This window comes from Anabrus simplex, chromosome 3 (assembly GCF_040414725.1).
Source record: "Anabrus simplex isolate iqAnaSimp1 chromosome 3, ASM4041472v1, whole genome shotgun sequence".
Classification (NCBI taxonomy): Eukaryota; Metazoa; Arthropoda; class Insecta; order Orthoptera; family Tettigoniidae; genus Anabrus; species Anabrus simplex.
The window spans coordinates 223,172,260-223,193,783 of NC_090267.1; the positions used below are offsets into that span (position 1 = coordinate 223,172,260).

General features: G+C 38.3%; 1 protein-coding gene across 1 annotated transcript in view; it reads right to left on the reverse strand.

The window, feature by feature from the left end:
- htt (huntingtin) overlaps window positions 1-21,524 on the reverse strand; it is a 900,697-nt gene that overhangs the window by 780,824 nt on the left and 98,349 nt on the right. The window contains exon 2 of the mRNA XM_067142878.2: window positions 16,953-17,136. Coding sequence (XP_066998979.2) covers window positions 16,953-17,136 — 184 coding nt within the window. The remainder of the gene's footprint in view (window positions 1-16,952; window positions 17,137-21,524) is intronic.

Sequence of the window (21,524 nt, forward strand, 5' to 3'; positions counted from 1 at the left end):
TTTCACGAGGGGAGGAAGTGTAGTCATGCTGCCTCACGTGAACGGGTTCACGAGGTTCGAACTCAAGACATCACATCGAACAAACTCTACAGCAAAGTTTTCTACGAGACTTATAAAACAATAACTCGTGTTGGAACTCAGAAACTTTTCGAGTGAAATGATACTAACTAAATAATTTCAAAGTGTTGTCAAAGACTTGCGATACTTAATCACTTTACAGACTTGGTATTTTCAACTGCAAATCGAACAGATTTAATTGATTTAATCTTGTATTCATATTCGAATGAAAATGACTTAAAACATACATTAGAAATAAGTCTGTGAATATTAAGACGTTTTCAAGTGAAATAAATGAACATTTAATCTGTCAAACAAATCTATTTCATAATATTACCTTAAATACATGTGTAATAACTATTGGTGGAATATTAAATAAGTAATAACTATTGGTGGAAGATTTAATAAGGCTAAACCTACATCACAAGTGAACAGTATTTGACATTGTATAACATTGCCGTCATTGGAACTTGTAAATATCTGCAAATTAAGTATTTCGTTATGGCAAATAAGACTTTGATGCACAAATATGAAATTTTTGACGGTTAGGTGGAACCTTTAAAAATTTCATATTTGTGAATATTAAAAGCAATACAGAAATAAAACTTATAGATTATAAGACTTTGATTTTCATGTGTACATACAGTAGAGTCTCGCTCAACCGACCTTCGCTTATCCGACACTCCGTGTTATCCGACACTGGTAGTCTTAATTTGAACTTTAGGTGGATGCAATTCTGGGACTGTGGGACAACCACTGGCAGTCATGCGGTAGGATTGTTCAATGTAGTATTGGTTGGGTGCGGATGTTATAGTTTTCATATCCTCTGTGAGTATGGCGAGTAAACGTATGAAAGTGATTGTTTCTGTGGAAGACAAGTAGAGTGGGTTAAAGAGACTGGACAAAGGGGAAACTCTCCAAAAATGGCTTCAGATTATGGTGTTGGACGTGTTACAGTGGGAGACTGAAAACATACGAGGGAATAAATTGAAAAGTGGTGCTCTACCAGAGCAACAAGTGATGCACTGAAAATTAGAAAGAAAAAAAAACAATGAAAAATGTGAGTACGAAAAAGTAAGTGAAGCACTATTTCTTTGGTTCACTAAAAACCAGGAAAAGGGCTTGTCAATATCTGGCCCCATTCTGCAAGAAATGGCAGTGTATATCCAGAAGGAGTTTAATAAAGGGACCCTAATTTTACTGCCAGTGCTGGGTGGCTTGATCGGTGGAAAAAACGGTACGGCATTGGGAAGCTTGATATCTGTGGAGAAAAACTGTCAGTTAAATCCGATGCGCTTGTGAAATTTAAAAGACAATTTCAAGAAATAATTCTTGCTGAAGGATTATCCGGTGATTAAAGTTTTAATTGTGTTGAGACTGGGCTGAATTTCAAGATGCTGACATAAAAACTCTTGCAGCCCAAGCCAAGACGTCTGCAACTGGCTACAGGCGTAGTAAGAAAAGAGTACTGCATCTACTGTACAATTGAATTAATAAGTCAATAAATAGAGTCCCGTAAAACATAGTACATAATACAGTATAGCCTTCCTGTTTGTTTTAGTTCATTTTCAAAGTTATTCCGTATTATCCGACATTTTCGGTGATCCGACGTACTCCAGGTCCCGTTTAAGTCAGATAATCGAGACTCTACTGTATGTTATAACTGTGCTTCAACATGAACAGTGAATCCAATCTAATGAGCAGTAACAATTTTCTACCAGTGATTAAACATTAGAGGAAATGCAACTAGTAAAAATACAGTGCCAATTTTACGATTTACAAGCATAGGACACTCACAAGTTAATCTTGTCAATTGAACTTTCTCGTGCTCATAACGTTTATGAGTGGCATGCTGAAAATCTGACCGAGTGCCTATTTTGTCATATCAACCTGCTATCACTGTTAATAATCATTTAAGGAACAAAAAGAAGAAGAAAAGAAGAAAAACTTGAAGATCCTAAATTTGTGTAGTGTTCTCATTCAGTTCAACCAAAATTGTATGTATTGATCATTTTTATAATATTTCATTTCTCTTTACTCTTTGATATGATGTATTGGGACACAATACTCCTTCAAATTGTAAAACAAAAGATTGTGTCATATTGTGTTATTCTTTGATCTAACCACTGATGAAGGGAATGGTTGAGATTTCCCGAAACATGTATGGTTTAATTAATAATGTTTCTTTCATTTAATGAGTGTATTGATCAAGGCAGATTTAAATAAACTATTATAAATAGTTATATTACACAACCTGCTATCATTCGACTATGTGGGAGTTGGAACGTGGTGACTTCATGGAGTTTAAACGTGGTTACTACGCGGGAGATGGAACGTGGTCTGACGCTGGATTTGGAACGTGGTTACTATGCAGGAATCGAACGTGGTACCATGGGGATGGCATCACAACACCAGCTGCCAAGGACTTCATATGCTGTTCGTTGAACTGCATTTCTCTATATTTCCAGTCCTGATATCCAGATAATTCAGGTAATATGAGTGCCTCTCTAAACAAACTTGAGAACTAAATAGACTAACTTTATTACAAGTTGAACTTTAGAATCAGCGATTTCATTCATAATTCAACGAAGTAATTCACTCATTGGAATTCACATTCCATTTTATAAGTGTTGAATGATAATTCTAAAATAAACTATAGCACAGAACTTTAGAAGAAAATGAAATTTGCAATATTTTGAAGAGTTAAAATATTAAAAATACTCTAGGGAAATTAATTATTAAAGTGAAAAGATGTTATTTTGAATTATTTATTTTAAACAAATTCTTGAAGAACTTTATGAACTTCATCACGAAAGAACTCATTGATTTTAAACGAAAGATAATCGTTTCATGTTAAAAGATAGACAATAATAAAAATTGATTAGCCAGGCGACATTTACTTGTTCAGAAAATATTTTAATTTGATTTAATGCTACGAGTCAGACACAATAGTGAACTTATTCATCATATTCTCAAGCTGAATAAATTAAGTTTTTAAATCTAACAATTATTTCACTCTGCAGACCACTATCTGATCTGCAGTGAACTAAGTATCTCTAGGCCTAGGGTAGGAAATCTCCAAGATGAGGAAATTAGACAGAAGTGCATGGATATGATCAGAGAAGTTTCGAACAGTAGACAGTAAGCAAGTTCAGGATATAGAAAGAGAATGGGTGGCATACAGGGATGCTGTAATAGAAACAGCAAGGGAATGCCTAGGAACAACTGTGTGTAAAGATGGGAAAAGGCAAACATCTTGGTGGAATGATGAAGTGAGAGCAGCTTGTAAACATAAAAAGAAGTCTTACCACAAATGGCTCCAAACAAGGGCAGAGGCAGACAGGGATTTGTATGTAGATGAAAGAAACAGAGCGAAACAAACAGCTGTTGAATCCAAAAAAGAAGTTGTGGGAAGATTTTGGTAATAACCTGGAAATTCTAGGTCAAGCAGCAGGGAAACCTTTCTGGACAGTAATAAAGAATCTTAGGAAGGGAGGGGAAAAAGGAAATGACCAGTGTTTTGAGTAATTCAGGTGAACTCATAATAGATCTCAGGGAATCACTGGAGAGGTGAAGGGAATATTTTGAACATCTTTTCAACGTAAAAGGAAATCATCTTGGTGGTGTTGCGAGCAGCCAAGCTCATGGGGAAGAAGAAAATTATGTTGGTGAAATTACACTTGAGGAAGTGGAAAGGATGGTAACTAAACTCCATTGTTACAAAGCAGCAGGAATAGATGAAATTAGACCTGAAATGGTAAAGTATAGTGGGAAGGCAGGGATAAAATGGCTTCATAGTGTAGTAAAATTAGCATATAACGTTGGTAAGGTACCTTCAGATTGGACAAAAGCAGTAATTGCACCTATCTACAAGAAAGGGAACAGGAAGGATTGCAACAACTATCGAGGTATCTCATTGATTAGTATTGTAACTATTGCAATTATTAAAAATATGAAATGAATAATCGGTGATGAAAATAAGTGTAAATGACAAGAATAATGGGCACCACCTGTAAAACAATTACAGGAATATATAACTATGTAGAGCAATGAGTAACTCCCTCTCCCAAGGCGACGGTCATCAGGCTGACAAAGCTCCAGACTTACTTTATAACCTTACCTGTTTACCCCTGAAATTAGATGTAGGTAGCATGCCAGGTTCATCCTCACTCCACTGATAAAAAGATTTACTGCAAGTTTGTTACCAGAACTTTACTCCCAAAATAATAAACAAAACTATAATAAATACCACAATAATCATCACTTAAAGACAATCCCCTCCTGATTGCCGTCCACAAAGGCAATCGTACAAACAACTAGACCAACATTAATCATTACTTCACGAGACCTACTCGTTTGTCGTTTACAAAGGCAAATATACACACCACTAACAACAACCAAATCATTACTTCACGAGACCTACTCGTTTGTCGTTTACAAAGGCAAATATACACACTACTAACAACAACCAAATCATTACTTGACGAGACCTACTCGTTTGTCATTTACAAAGGCAAATATACACACTACAAACATCAGTAAAATTATTGATACTATATATACATTTCTTAACATACCTCCAGGTAAGAGTCCCACTACACTCACTACTGTTATAGAACAAAAATCGTATTCTGGTAGAGAAAAGTACGATGACTTCCTCTATGTACGGATGCAACCTTCTTTACGAAGAGCATCCCTAACCTTATTTACACACTTCATCGATGTCTTGAGTTCTTCTCGAGTGCCGCACAGGTTGGTGTAATGCCTCAAGTTTCTGCAACTGAAAGTGGATACTCGGCCGACGATTTCCTCGACCAAGAATCAGCTCTGTGCTCAAACACACATCCACTACCGAATCTCGATTCTGTACGCATCACCACATCCACTGTACATAATCTCGTAGAAGAATTGTAGTCCAACTATTATACAGAGTTGGAGTTACAAATATACACTTAAGTAGCGTCTTTAACTTAACAGCCACCAGAAACTCATTAGCATCAGCGACATATAGCGTGCTCACTCCGAAAACGATACTCAAGAACAATACAACATTGCCTAGGACTATGCGCAAAGTAGCTCCCGCGCGCCGGTCCGAGTGAGAAACACACAGAATCAGAGACAGAAACACAATCAGTATCAGAATCAGAAACAGCATTAGAATGACTTGCCGCACACGCGTACCTGCTTATATAGGCTTGTTACACGTGGTTATAGCGTCCTAGAAAGTTTACTGGTAGCAATGCTCTCACAGGCACTTCTTCACGCGTCACTCAGTCAACCCAACCTCGCTTAAAACAAAGCCCTCGTATTGGCTATCGTGCCTCTGATGCGACATCGAACGTCCACTCACGTATATCCACATTGATCCACTCCAATTCTTCAGCCTATACAACCTGCCGTACCCCATGTTTCCAAGCCAATTGTTGCAACACATTCAACAGACCTCAACCGTCCTTCCCGATATAGTCGCAGTTTTCCCGGTTGCACAATCCTTACGGCTAGGCCATATATACAGACTCTTACCCAAACGGAAATTTATACAAAATATAATGATGCACATATGCAATATTCCCTAACTACACATTCTTCTTATAATATTACGTTTTTACGTTCTCAATAAACAAAATTAGATGATTTTAACATTACAAACTATATACAAAAATTTCCTAACCTAAAATTCGGGGATCATATATACGTACGGTTACAGTATACCAGGCAAAGTATTCACTGGCATCTTGTAAGGGAGGGTGCGATCAGTCGTTGAGAGGAAGTTGGATGAAAACCAGTGTTGTTTCATATCACAGAGAGGCTGTCAGGATCAGATTTTCAGTATGCGCCAGGTAATTGAAAAATGCTACGAGAGGTATAGGCAGTTGTGTTTATGTTTCGTAGATCTAGAGAAAGCATATGACAGGGTACCGAGGGAAAAGATGTTCACCATACTAGGGGACTATGGAATTAAAGGTAGAGTATTAAAATCAATCAAAGGCATTTATGTTCACAATTGGACTTCAGTGAGAATTGATGGTAGAATGAGTTCTTGGTTCAGGGTACTTACAGGGGTTAGAGAAGGCTGTAATCTTTCACCTTTGCTGTTTGTAGTTTACATGGATCATCTGCTGAAAGGTATAAAATGGCAGGGAGGGATTCAGTTAGGTGGAAATGTAGTAAGCAATCTGGCCTATGCTGATAACATGGTCTTAATAGCAGATTGTGCTGAAAGCCTGCAGTCTAATATCTTGGAACATGAAAATAGGTGCAATGAGTATAGTATGAAAATTAGCCTTTCGAAGACTAAATTATGTCAGTAGGTAAGAAATTCAACAGAATGAATGTCAGATTGGTGATACAAAGCTAGAACAGGTTGATAATTGCAAGTATTTAGGCTGTGTGTTCTCCCAGGATGGTAATATAGTAAGTGAGATTGAATCAAGGTGTAGTAAAGTTAATGCAGTGAGCTCGCAGATGCGATCAAAAGTATTCTGTAAGAAGGAAGTCAGCTCCCAGACGAAACTATGTTTATATTGGCCTGTTTTCAGACCATGTTTCCTTTATGGGAGCAAAAGCTGGGTGGAATCAGGTTGTCTCATTCATAATTTACAAATAACAGACATGAAAGTAGCGAGAATGATTGCTGGTACAAACAGGTGGGAACAATGGCAGGAGGGTACTCAGAATGAGGAGGTAAACATTAATTTAGGAATGAATTCGATGGATGAAGCTGTACGCAAAAACCGTCTTCGGTGGTGGGATCGTGTAAGGATTATGGAGGAGGATAGGTTACCTAAGAGAATAATGGATTCTTATGAAGGGTAAGAGAAGTAGAGGTAGATCAAGACGATGACGGTTAGACTCAGTTTCTAACAATTTAAAAGTAAGAGGTATAGAACTAAATGATGCCACAGCAATAGTTGCAAATAGAGGATTGTGGCGACGTTCAGTAAATTCACAGAGGCTTGCAAACTGAACGCTGAAAGGCATAACAGTCTATAATGATAATGTATGCATGTTTGTATGTATCTACCTCTCTCTGTACCTGCTCCGTAAGTACCGTACACCACTTTGTAAGATTCTCATGCCTATATCCTTAATTTTTTCCCGATACAGTATATTGACTATATACACTGACTGACAGAGCAAATGCAACACCAAGAAGGAGTGGTCAGAACTTTATGCCAATTGCAGGGTAGACTGACGTCACTGAGGTATGCTCATGATGTGAAATGCGCCGCTGTGCTGCGCACGTAGCGAACGATAAATGTGACACGGCGTTGGCGAATGGCCCACTTCGTACCATGATTTCTCAGCCGACAGTCATTGTAGAACGTGTTGTCATGTGCCACAGGACACGTGTATAGCTAAGAATGCCAGGCCGCCATCAACGGAGGCATTTCCAGCAGACAGACGACTTTACGAGGGGTATGGTGATCGGGCTGAGAAGGGCAGGTTGGTCGCTTCGTCAAATCGCAGCCGATACCCATAGGGATGTGTCCACGGTGCAGCGCCTGTGGCGAAGATGGTTGGCGCAGGGACATGTGGCACGTGCGAGGGGTCCAGGCGCAGCCCGAGTGACGTCAGCACGCGAGGATCGGCGCATCCGCCGCCAAGCGGTGGCAGCCCCGAACGCCACGTCAACCGCCATTCTTCAGCATGTGCAAGACACCCTGGCTGTTCCAATATCGACCAGAACAATTTCCCGTCGATTGGCTGAAGGAGGCCTGCACTCCCGGCGTCCGCTCAGAAGACTACCATTGACTCCACAGCATAGACGTGCACGCCTGGCATGGTGCCGGGCTAGAATGACTTGGATGAGGGAATGGCGGAACGTCGTGTTCTCCGATGAGTCACGCTTCTGTTTTGTCAGTGATAGTCACCGCAGACGAGTGTGGCGTCGGCGTGGAGAAAGGTCAAATCCGGCAGTAACTGTGGAGCGCCCTACCGCTAGACAATGCGGCATCATGGTTTGGGGCGCTATTGCGTATGATTCCACGTCACCTCTAGTGCGTATTCAAGGCACGTTAAATGCCCACCGCAACGTGCAGCATGTGCTGCGGCCGGTGGCACTCCCGTACCTTCAGGGGCTGCCCAATGCTCTGTTTCAGCAGGATAATGCCCGCCCACACACTGCTCGCATCTCCCAACAGGCTCTACGAGGTGTACAGATGCTTCCATGGCCAGCGTACTCTCTGGATCTCTCACCAATCGAACACGTGTGGGATCTCATTGGACGCCGTTTGCAAACTCTGCCCCAGCCTCGTACGGACGACCAACTGTGGCAAATGGTTGACAGAGAATGGAGAACCATCCCTCAGGACACCATCCGCACTCTTATTGACTCTATACCTCGACGTGTTTCTGCGTGCATCGCCGCTCGCGGTGGTCCTACATCCTACTGAGTCGATGCCGTGCGCATTGTGTAACCTGCATATCGGTTTGAAATAAACATCAATTATTCGTCCGTGCCGTCTCTGTTTTTTCCCCAACTTTCATCCCTTTCGAACCACTCCTTCTTGGTGTTGCATTTGCTCTGTCAGTCAGTGTACAAAAACAGGGGTATTGGAACCTCAAAAAAGTTTGTATTCTATGCACTGAATTACGATTTTCATTATTACATTTTTAGAAAACGAACCTTGCACCCGCTTTAGAAACATTCCTAATAGAATACAGCATAAAACGATTAAGCTGTGGCTCCTTGATTTTTTAGTTTAAATGATCTGATTATATCATCAACAATTCAATCATTGGCATAACATTAGTTAGATTACTTATTTGAAGACATAATGTATATCTGCCTATTGTTGTATTTACAGTGTTATACTTGGATAGTAAATATCTGTGTCTTCACTGGTGATGAAACTCACTCACTATTTAGAGACTAGCTATTATCACTGGACATCTGAGAATTTCTAAATACTGTTTTCAGAAACTCAATGAACAGAAAAATTCACATGGCATTAAAACACTGTGCAAAATCAAGCATTTAACTCATTGAAGAACATAATGTATTATGTTTTACTGAAAAATAACAGGAATTTTACTTTCCTTAGTGGAAATCCTGTCATTTCCATCCACAAAACTGTAAATCGTCATGTGCATGCTTGCATCCTGTATATTTGTACATTGTAACACAAAACTCATAACATGTCAGTTTTCACAAAATAACGCCATATCTATTAATATCAAACACAGAACAAATCAGACCAGAATATTTTAAAAGGTTGGTTTCTCTTGTGATTAGAGCTTTTTTTTTTTTTTTTTACTCCAATCAATACTTTGTTGAATGGTGTGAGGAGAGCTTTGCCATCACTCCTATGCCATACAGAATGTATTTGATCTCTCGAATGACAGTGATGTGCAGTTGGTACATATTTGGGACAGCAGTAGGGAAATGATGGAAGCCTCTTCATTTATTGTTTTGAAAAATTGTTTGTATTGTTTTGGAACTAAAAGGTAAAACTCTGTTTTGGAAATATTTTTGTATAATGTAGCTATGAGTCTTAAAATTATTATGTATCTAACTTATGTAACTGAGTGTACAGACACGTTCCATTTTTAGAAGCACATTTCCTGTTGCGCAAAAGACTTTTCTGGATCATCAAGAATGAAGAGACCTTTGATTGGTCAAAATAAGCTTAATTATTATTGGTGAATGTGAAAGTCTAGAGTAAATTCCGTATCCAGATTGATTACCTTGGTGCTTGCACCATTCCCTGTTTCTCGATCTCATCGGCTCCTTCCATAGGAGAGAGGTAGGCTCCGCGTCTTTGATTCTTGACCATCCTTGGGTGTGATAGTGCTCCTGCATCGATCCCATCATGGGATACCTGTCTCAGGGTAAAGACTATTTCTTCTTGTTTATCGGACATTAACTTCATTTAAATGTAATTATTTCTTTTATTGCGCAGAAGTTTATCCTCGGGATTCACGTTCGTCACTAAGATTGTTGTAATGACAGCTTTTGAGCTAAGCTCACATTTTATTTTTGGAGGCAATTCCCTTTTCCCTATTTAACCTTGTAACTAACATGTAATTCAACTTTCCCTCAGGTTGCCTCCCGTAGTTCAGTTTCTCTTAACACAAGCACCTAAAATCGTTGCTCTTTACCAGAAGCGTTTTAGGTACTGATACTAATTTTCGGTGCCTCTGTGTTAAGATTCTATTTCTTTCTTTTTCCTAATTTGTGTGTAATGGGGATTAGCCCTCATTTAAATCAGCACACATCATTGTACCTTTTGAGTGTAACTTAAAATTTTTTTCTTCGTATGTAGGACATATCTGCAGGCACAGTTAATCGATCACTACTGATCTGCATTTAGGGCAGTCGCCCAGGTGGCAGATTCCCAATCTGTTGTTTTCCTAGCATTTTCTTAAATGATTGCAAAGAAATTGGAAATTTACTGAACATCTCCCTTGGTAATTTATTCCAATCCCTAACTCCCCTTCCTTGTCCTCTTGAATTCCAACTTTATCTTCATACTGTGATCTTTCCTACTTTAAAAGACACCACCCAAACTCATTCGTCTACTGATGTCATTCCATGCCACCTCTCCATTGACAGCTCGGAACATACCACTTATAATGTATATAAGAAAATGTTTATTATTTTACCACCTATTCAATACAATGCAGAATGTTAACATATGAGTTAAAACACTGTTGAAATATAATGAGACATGTTTCGCCTCTTCTTGTGAGGCATGTTCAGTCAATATCAATACCTTTTTTTTTTACCAGGTACCTGGTTAAAGATTATTCTAATATTGTAAAATGATGTATGTAGGATAAAATTTACTATTCATCAATAAAATGTTTCTGAGATAATTAAAACTCTAATACAATGATAAATTTGTGCATAGTTTCAGTTAAAGAAGGATGCGTTGACTGATTAGAAGTAACATGATTGATGGCTTGAGCCTTAGTCAATGTTTGATGTAGGACATTAACAAGTTAATACATAGTAGAAAACGTATAAAATAAGTTCAATGTTGAGTATAAAATGGGAAGGAAAAGCATTCTAATTACTGAGCCAATGTCGTTATTTGACGTTGGCGTGTATTACTCGAAACATTTATAAGAGATCAGTCAACAGTTCATAAAGTTTGTTTATAACTTAGCCCGGTGAGATTGTGTTTAACACATACTTACAATTGGACTAACTTGTTGAGTCAACCATGTGAGTTTGCCGAAATAATAATGGGTCGTCAATCACTACGTTGGTGTGATTTGACGCAAAGAGGGTGGTGATATTTGTTGCTTCAAATTGGATATTTTGTAATTGAGTTGATATCTTAAAAAAGATTGGTATCTTAAAAAAGATTGTTGAATAGTTGTGGTTATTTTCTTCATCCAAATGACAAATTCTAACGTTGATTGTGGAACTTATGTTGTTGAAGAATATTGTATTGATTTGATGGTTGAATTTTGGATCGACTAACTGCCGCTGCGCTTGTGTTCCGCGTGTTGTAACTATGCGAAGGCTGTGTCGGGGGGTGCATAGGGGAAGGACGGGTGGACGATGCATTATGTTTGTGAACCATCTGTAAGGGAGAGTTGGTGGGGGAAGATTGGGAGAGAGTTGTATTGATTGATTGTGGAGGAGTTGATAAAGAAGGAAATTGAAAAATGTACCGTCAACAAAACAAGCCAGCCACACAAGAGACGAGGGGATAAGTAGAAGTTTCTAAAGCAGCCTCCCCATAGTATCTATTCACACACTTTAGAACTAAAATAATATTTTTCCTCTTATTACAGACACTTAAATAGCTACATTCTGAAAACCAGAAGCAACAGATTCCATCTTCAAACATAAATTTTTAGAAGTCTCCCATTAGATTAACGTCAGCAACAAGTGGCAAGCAATTCTTAAACATAACTAAAACAAGCAAATAATGACTTGGACAACATCCATCCATTTTGCCAATATATGGATTTCAATGAATGATGCTGGTTTCAACACTACAACAACAAAAGCAGCAGCAGCAGCAGCAGCAGCAGCAGCAGCAGCAGCAGCAGCAGCAGCAGCAGCAGCAGCAGCAGCAGCAGCAGCAGCAGCAGCAGCAGCAACAACAACAACAACAACAACAACAACAACAACAACAACAACAACAACAACAACAATAATAATAATAATAATAATAATAATAATAATAATAATAATAATAATAATGCCTTCTAGTTTTTCAATCAATCACAATTAGGACATACACCTAAATATAGGAAAGTTATATTTGACAAACATCAGCAAGTAACAAGAAAGCTTAGTTATATGGATATTTCAAGATGACAGTAGTATTTAATTATGATAATAAACAAAATTATGGAATTTTAACCAGATTCGTAACTTAGTAGATGATCATACTGTGTAACTTATTTTGTTATTTCATGTATAAGTGTTCTAATGTGAATCAAATTTTAATTAGTCGACAACAAGACCAAGTATAAGAACCTGACAATACAGTCAACCAATTTTAATTTAAGAACATTTTAATGTGTTTCCAATAATTGTTTACACTAGTGTTCAGTATTTATCTTATGTGTTTTTATAATTAAAAAAGCAATCTTTAATTAGTCAAATAAGAACACTAAATGAAAATGTACCATTTAATCAACATCCACTATACTTTAGGAATAATGCAGGTCATCAAAACATAATCAGTATCCTGATTATTCATGATTTTGAGGTGTGAGTTATTGGCTGACGATGCCCTATATATGGAGCGAAACATGTCCCAATTGGGATGTTAATAATAATGTATAAGTCCTAATTATAAGAAATAATATACTGTATTGAATAGGGGGAAGATTTTTAAAAATATATTGGTATTTTAATATTATACTGATATTGAATTTGGATCAAAAATGAGATTTATTAGTGCAATAAGTGGTATGTTCCGAGCTGTTGGTGGAGAGATGGCGTAGAATTACATTAGTAGACGAATAAGTTTGAGTGGTATCTTTAAAAGTAAGAAAGATCACAATATGAAGATAAAGTTGGAATTCAAGAGGACAAATTGGGGCAAATATCTGTTTATAGGAAGGGGGGTTAGGGATTGGAATAACTTACCAAGAGAGATTTTCAATAAATTTCCAATTTATTTGAAATAATTCAAGAAAAGGCTAGGTAAACAATAGACAGGGAATCTGCCACCTGGGTGATTGCCCTAAATGCAGATCAGTAGTGACTGACTGATTGTGTGCTAGAAATTGTATTACAAAACTAAGCATTAATCCATTTATATACGTAACACTGCTATATCAGTACAATTCATTTTGATCTTTCTTTCTTCTCATTTAAAGGAGACAGAACATTTGCCTAGCCAGTGCTTTTTACCACTGCCATGAAACTAAGTGTGTGAGAAAATGAAATGAACATTACAAAGTTTGTCACTTCGTACAAGTATTTCATTATTCAAACGAGAGCACTGCAAAATATTCATGATTGGCTGTGAAGAAGAGGAAAAACATGATGATTCACTGTATTAGTGAGTACAAAATAGAATTTTTTTAAAACATTTGGAATCATTATTCCACTGTGTGTGCTATTTTAATTATTAGCCAGGCTGAGTTTTGAGGATATTTCTACGGTTTAATTTAACATAGTGATTTGGGGTTCTCTCAAAATATATCCAGCCATTTAGAAAATTGGCTACTGGGTTAACATTACCATTTTAATGAACTGCTTTATGTCTAATTTTTGGAAATACGACATGATCATTTTATTATTTTTAACAATTTTATGAACTGACCCTTTTAATAAAGAATCATAGAAGAGGAAAAGCAAAATTTTATGATCAAAGTAGCTGAAAAGCTAAATATACATCCATTCTGGCCATAATGTAACCAACAGTTTCAGAGCAGCAAAATGCTGCATTTAACAAAGCAAGTAAGAAATGCAACGAAAAATGGGGAGGGATAGCGTCTCATCATCATCATCTAGGTCGGTAATGAAATGGAAATAATATATCTTCTTTACAGTAAGAAAGTTGATCTGGAAAAGTGTTACTGTGCCCCCCACCCACTGGAAAAGATCCTGCAGGCGCCTATGGTGAGGACCAAATCCCAGTACCATGATGGGTATAATATCAACAGGACAATGTGCACCCAGATATGGCACGCAACATCCAATGGTTCCTGTGTTACCACCACATCACACTGCTTCCTTGCCCTGCATGTTCACGGGGCCTCTCATTATCTACTTATTACACCCATCAAAATGAGTGGTCCGTGGTCAGACAGCAATTAGTTTGCTGCAGGACAACCATGGCGTCAACAGATGAATTGTGGGCATGCATCGAAGCTGCATGGACCGAGATACCCCTGACAGAAATCCAAAGCCTCTTCCTCTCAATGCTCCATCATGCAGTAACTGTTATTGCCACCTGCGGTTGGGCCTGACAGTTCCGAGTTTTCCATGTTCTGTATGTTGTACTGAGCTGCAAGGGTAATCAGTATATGATGGGTATTATATCAAAAAATCTGTTTGTGATAATCCATGGCCTTCTTGGTGTTGAAATTTTAATAACCAGCACTGTAGCAATAATCATCATGTATTTCAAGAACTGAAGATTCAAGTGTTTTTCTTTGTTAATCAAGTTGCAGAATGATGTTTTTCACACATCTATCAGCATGCATTGTAATACTTATTACTAAAAAAACTCTTGTGTTAAGTTGCCTTGAACTGAAGTGTAACAATCTCAAGTAGTTCTCTTCTGTGCTGAACATGCTGCAGGCAGGCTTTCATATGTGAGAGATTCCAACAAGTATAGCTTTTATCGTGTGAAGTACAAGTGTTTTGTTTCTTTGGCCATATTGTGTCACATGTTATGAAAACTTACTTCCTTAACCAACTCTAATTACTAGACATTTTTTTTCTTGTTTCAATACCTTTTTATTATTGACAATAATTTGGTATTTAAATTCATCAGGGATTTATTTTTTGTTTGATGTATGTTTCATGTAACTTTTGCTGATCATATTGTTTCCTAATATATACTTTCAATGGGATTTCTAATTTACATTATTTGGGTCCTTCCTTTTCTAAATATGTTTGCAATAACACAACAATGATCATCCCATGCCTTTTTAGCCAATGACACAGCTGGAAAAGAACATGCAATATCCTCAAGGACAAGGTCATTTTATTCACAAGCGATGTGACAGGTAGTTCATCACTGCAGGAGTATACGATTACAAATTTAGACCAAATGAAACACACATCATAGTAAAGGGTGCCCAAATAGTCGCATCAATACACGGTGTACCCCCCTCTGGCGGCAATGCAGGTGCCGAATGGCATTCTGCAATAGACTGTCCCAGGTAATTCGGCAATGGTGCTTGCAGGCTCTGGAGAACGTGTAAGTTCCTGCTTTATCATGTCCCACACATGTTCAATTAGTGAGAGATCCGGCAATCTTGCTGGTCAGGGCAGTTGTTGTACACCATGCAGAACACGTTGGGTTGCAGCAGCTGTATGTGGACATGCATTGCCCTGTTGAAAAAGCACATCATCTTCCTGTCAAAGAAATGGCAGTAGCATGGGGACAACAACCTGTGCAATGTAGTGGACACTGGTTACATTACTCTACAGAAACACCAACTATGACCATGAAGCCTGGGGTAGGACCTGGGAAGAGGCCGTTCACCAGGTCTACACCGTACACATGTACATCCATCACTTGTACACAGACAGAACCTACTCTTGTCACTGAAGACAACAGAGCGCCATTCCCCTCTACATTTAAATCTAAGAATTTCATTCCCACATTTTGGCTGAAGATGACGCCAAACAGCGTCGAAACTAGCTCCAAGTGTAAATATATGTTGTAAAAAAACTTATAACATTTATTTGTATTGAAAAGGTGGACCCTTTTAAGTTTCCTATCTTATTCCCCTCTACAGTCGGCTCTTTCACAACACCAGAGTAGCCGTGCTTGGCGGTGTCGCGGTGTCAGTGGTAGCCTGACCAGAGGTATACGTGATCGTAATCCTGCTGCAAGCAGATGGTTCCCAATGATCCTTGGTGACCGAGCAGGTGCAACATGTGACCAGATTTCGTTCTGGGATGATGTACGGTCGGCCACTGCTGCTCTCACAATCCATCAATCTTGACATGCATCTGTAATATGCGGACGTCTGGAGCCTGGTCTACGAGTGTGGGAATATTCCACAGACCATTGCTGAAAGCAGCGACACACCACCGATATATTATGCCCTACACATGCAGCAATCCATAGATACGTCCATCCATTTTCCCGCAGACCCACAATGTGACCCTGTTCAAATGGCTGCAGTTGTTCAACAGGAGCACATACTCATCAGCGCGGCATGGTTGTACTCTAGAATGAATGTTGCAAAGACTGTCACCTCTAATCTCAGCACAGTTACTGCATGTAGAGTCAGAACACAGTGCGCATGGACAGGCCTCCTGAGCATCAACTGATCGCCGATGTCCGTGACACATGAATCGCTAACACAACCACCCCTCAGTATGCTAATATTATACCGTGGTACCAGTGAACACAGTCCTTGAGGATGTTGCATATCATTTTTCTGGCAGTATATTTATCTCCTCAAAATTTAACAAATATTATTAGTCCATGCCTTTGTATCTTTCAATCTCAAGTGTTTATCTGAAATATGGCATTAAATCTGTCAGGTACAGCCTTGAGGCTGGTTGGATCTCCAAATAGCACCACTAAAAATTATGCAAGTATAGTGAAACCACATACACTGACAGCAGTAGCAGTACTACTAAAGGCATACTATGCAAGAAGAGGAGTGAGACAGTTCACCATCACTTTCCTTATGGCACTAAATCCTGCATCAAATGTTCCCTTTCATACAAACTGACTAGAGAATATGTACAGTTTAAATCCAAATCATATATTAGGTCTTACCCTAATGATCCTGTTCAAGCTTTCATCTGCTATCATGCGAACATCAGAGTCAGCATCATCACACAGTTGCAAGAGAATTTCAATAGCAATGCTAAGGAGATGAGAGAAGTTTGATGCACCTTTCACACCCGAATGACACATCGTGTCAGCAATGGTCAAGCAGTGGGTGATTTTTTCTTTTCTCCTAAACATAGAACAGAAAAAAAAATCAAATAATTAAAAAATTCTGGTATGCAATGCCATGTATTCTAATTATCTTACCTCTAATTGAAAAAAAAAAACTTAAATTACTCTACATACCAAGTAATATGCAATAGGAAGGATTATGACAGTGGTGATAACAATGATCTTATAGTAAACAATTCATCTATCAATCATTGTTTCGAGATAAGAATTTCATCCAACAAGAAATCTTTCTTGTGCCATCTACCACCAATACATCAAAATTAAACACTCTTGTTTGTTAAGTTTTCCGGTGGGAGGCTGGTAGGATCCTCAAATAGCACCACTAATGGTTATGCAGTTAAAACAGCAAAACCTAATGGCGGCACCAAAGTGAGGCGTAAAAGACATGATATGGAGTGTAGTAGGTTGCCAATGCTTTCCTCACACGGCCACAAAATGCTACTGCAGGATGAACAGCCCTATGAGTAGCACCTTTCATGACATCCAGATGCTCTAATCATGCTCAGAGTATCGTTACTTAGCACAACAAATACCACAATAGCTTCCATACTGTCACAACCATAAAAACTATAAATGAGAGTGAGACATTAGACGTTTGCTCTGGTCTGGGCCAACAGACAGATGCAAAAATACTGCATCCATCAAGAAATAGCAACAGGTGGTGAACATTCTTAAATAAAGATATATTAATCCTAGAACACTAACATTTTTCGTTACTTTCCCAATACCAACATACATAAAATTTACGTGTATGTCCATATCTCTTTGCCTGCAACATGATCCACTTCTATGAGTACCTCATAATTGACGGCTTCTTTTTATGAGTTGACATTACAAGCCACCATCAAACTTACTTATGTTACATTATTATCAATATTCTGTGGAAGGACTGCATACTACGTCTGTCTTTGGATGTCCATGTTTTATTTTCACCTAGTGTTTACCAGCGATCCAAAGTGATCAAGTTTTTAAACATTTGTTAATATCTTCACTTTCATTTTATACTTTAACCAACAAGCAAATAACTTGTTAATATTCTGTTAAGCATTATATTTTTACTTCATCCTATTAATGTCACTTATTACCAAAAGTCTATTATATGTACTACATACTTGTATATCTTTGTTCAAACGACCTGTTTCAGCTGATGATGGTGTCCATAGACACCGAAACCGGTACTGAATAAAAATGTTGTTATACCAACAAGATATTGTGTATTGAAAAAAGGTGGATCAATCAAATTTCCCTCTATTGTATGTTATCTCCTTTCAATACGGACCAGAGATGAAGTTTTTAGTGTTGAATGTCCATATCTACGCTAAAACAATACAAAAACTCCACATTGCTGTCAGAACTAATACATTATTTAAGAACTGCAAAATATAATTTACATTATGTTGTTGGTAAAGAATAATTCAAAACACCTAAGTGGATCAGCTTCTACTTTCAATGTAGGTCCTGGGCAGATATGAACTATGTTCTTTTTTTGTGTGTGTGGGTATTTTCCTGCATTTGAATCAGTTGTTTTCCATATATGACGATCCTTACCAAAGAATTTATCCACTTCATAGTCAACAAAAAGCTGTTCTCGAGGTTGAGCTGTTTGAATTAGTCGCTTCTATTATTCTCTACCTAGTTCCTTTTTAAGATTTCCCTTGCAATAGCCGCTCAATTTATTGAATTTCAATAGAAGCTCGTAAACCTGGATCAAAGTCTAAATTATCTTCGGAATCATCGCCACTGGATCATCATTGGAGACGTCAGACGTTTGCTCTGGTCATCATTGGAAAGTCTTCGTGCTGCTCAGATTCAGCTTCTAAAGACTTGTCTTCCCCGCTCTCATCTTCATCCAGCTCGTCAAGAATATGGCAAATGAACTCCTATTTCATTCTTCATTTATCCATTGTGTCCTGGAAAGCCACATGCCTAATACTATACAGCATTCATCAAGAATGAGCAACCTACCCGCATATGACAACATTAAAGTATCTGTTACATATTAATAATTCGCAAATGATAATGCATCAATTTAAAGAAGCGCAGTGACTTACCAGAAAAAAAACTCTCTCGGCATTCGCTCCTTACACATTCATCTGAATGCCACAATGACATCAATCACATTGATCAGTAGAAGCACTGCATGCAGGTGATCTGTTGAGGGTAACGCGGGAAGGAGCAGTGATGCATACACATTCATTTTATGTATGTTAGTATTCTGGGGTTAAGCCAGTACTGGGGAAATGAGTTTTAACAAAAGAAAAATATAGAGTATTTTCACTAATTTAAATAAAGCCAATTTTGAGTAAATCGAGGGTAATAGAAAATAATATAAATAAATATGTTTCCAAAACCAGTATCTATTGAGAAGTGATGAGTTCCCAAAAAAACAAACGGATATTATCAGTTGAAAGTGTTCCAACAAGGTACCTTGTTTTAAAAATTATCCCATGACAAAATGATAACTTGATTTTCACCAGTTGAGAACATCAGTCTTTAAGAATTGATAGCATATACAGTAGGCTTGTAACTCCCCTTACAGAGTATGCCTCTCTTGACATTTGAAATCAAAAATTAAGTTCTCATGAGGAAACAATCATTTGATTTTCACAGTCTGATTCACTGATTCACTCTCCAAGCTGGCAGTTAAATGCCCTCAGGTGATATTTAAATAGATAACACGACTGCATTTTTGAAGAAAATTCTAGGCCCAGCACTTGTTGACGGACAATACTGACTACAGGCAGACAGGAAATTAAACAATACACAAATGTCCATAGTGGCATTAGAAAACGCAGGTTAAGATTCTATGGACACATTAGAAGAATGCACCAAGACAGACTTACAAAATAAATAGTCAAATTCTATGAAAACAGGAGTAAAGCCAAAAAAGACACAATGAAATGGATTAAAAGCGCATGGATGTCTATTTCCTATGGCCCTTTTTAGGAGTCCAAATGCATAGAAGTCCACGTGTGACCCATCGGGTGCCTTCACCGGAATGTCAGTAAAGCGAATTGCACAGATTCCAGTTTCCATCTCCATTCTCTACGAACAGACGAGTCGAATGAGAGGTGTGGCTGGATGTTTTATCTTATGTACCCATACCTGATTTTTTGGCCCTCTCATACAGTGCCAGGATATCTGTGTTGTAAGTGCTGATAATATATAGAATTCACCTTCACTTTATTAGCGACAGAGCAAATGGTTAACTTGCCATTGTAGCAGTATCCAATGATAATCATGAAACCCCTTGGAAAACTTCCCTGGCATTCTTTTTATAATGTCTGATACATTTTTTTGTCTCTAGGGTGGTAGTAAATTGAGCGGGATTTGTTACAATCACTAAGATACACATATGCTTCGTCTAATGTCACCACATTTTTCCATCTGTCCCCTACGAGATAGCCCTCATACAGCTTTCTTGCGTTAGTGCAAAGTTCCGAAATGTGGCGAGGCAATGGCTTGTGAACTCGACGCTTATGCCACTTTTCTAATTGCAGGTCCTTGTTTATTATGGTGTTAACTGTTGAAACAGACATCCCCAACTTACATGCGATAGTCCTTTGGCAGGCATGGTTACCACCTGAGACAAGGACCTTCACTTTACTCACCACTTCTGGTGTACGGCTGATGGCTGGTCATGGATTTTCCTGTCGCCCCCTCTGGAATTAAACCCAGTCGGCCTCTGCTTTTTTATTCAATACAGCACTGATCTCATTCTTTGATATCAACATTATATATAGTACCCATCCACTTTGGTCCTAATTACAAGGAAGACAACAACATTTCTTTAAGGAGTACAGGTATTCTGATCTACATTTAATACATCAAGCAGATCAGCTGTATAACTGTCCTTGACCATGAAAGTGAGGCAAGCTGTTTGCATGAGTTGATGAAGGGAAGTTTTGTCTTTCTTTTTGTCACCAGCATGTGCTAGCCAAGGCTGAATACCAAGAGACATCGCCAAGGGAGAAGCAAATGTCTGCGTAGCTCCATAAATGAAACAAACTTTTCTGGAACTCTCAACCGATGTTATGATGAACCAATTACCATTCAGGTGGAAATATAAGCCAACAGGAAATGAATTTACAGGTAATACCTACGAGTATGAGTTAATATAAGACATGAGGTGACCTGTGCACACACTCTATCGATTTGCAATTCTCGATCATTCAGAAACTCTATCAATTTGCAGCGCTCTATCATTTTGAAGCTCTATCATTCTGATTTTCTTACATTGGGAATATTCTACGAGAGAGGAACATCGGAAGAAGCAGCAGAGAGCAAGCTATGCTCAACCTGCAAGTCATAGCAAGGAGCGGTGGTAGTGACGAACTTTTCCAAGATACAACTCAGCCCATACAAGCCTAAAAGTTTGCCTGTCAT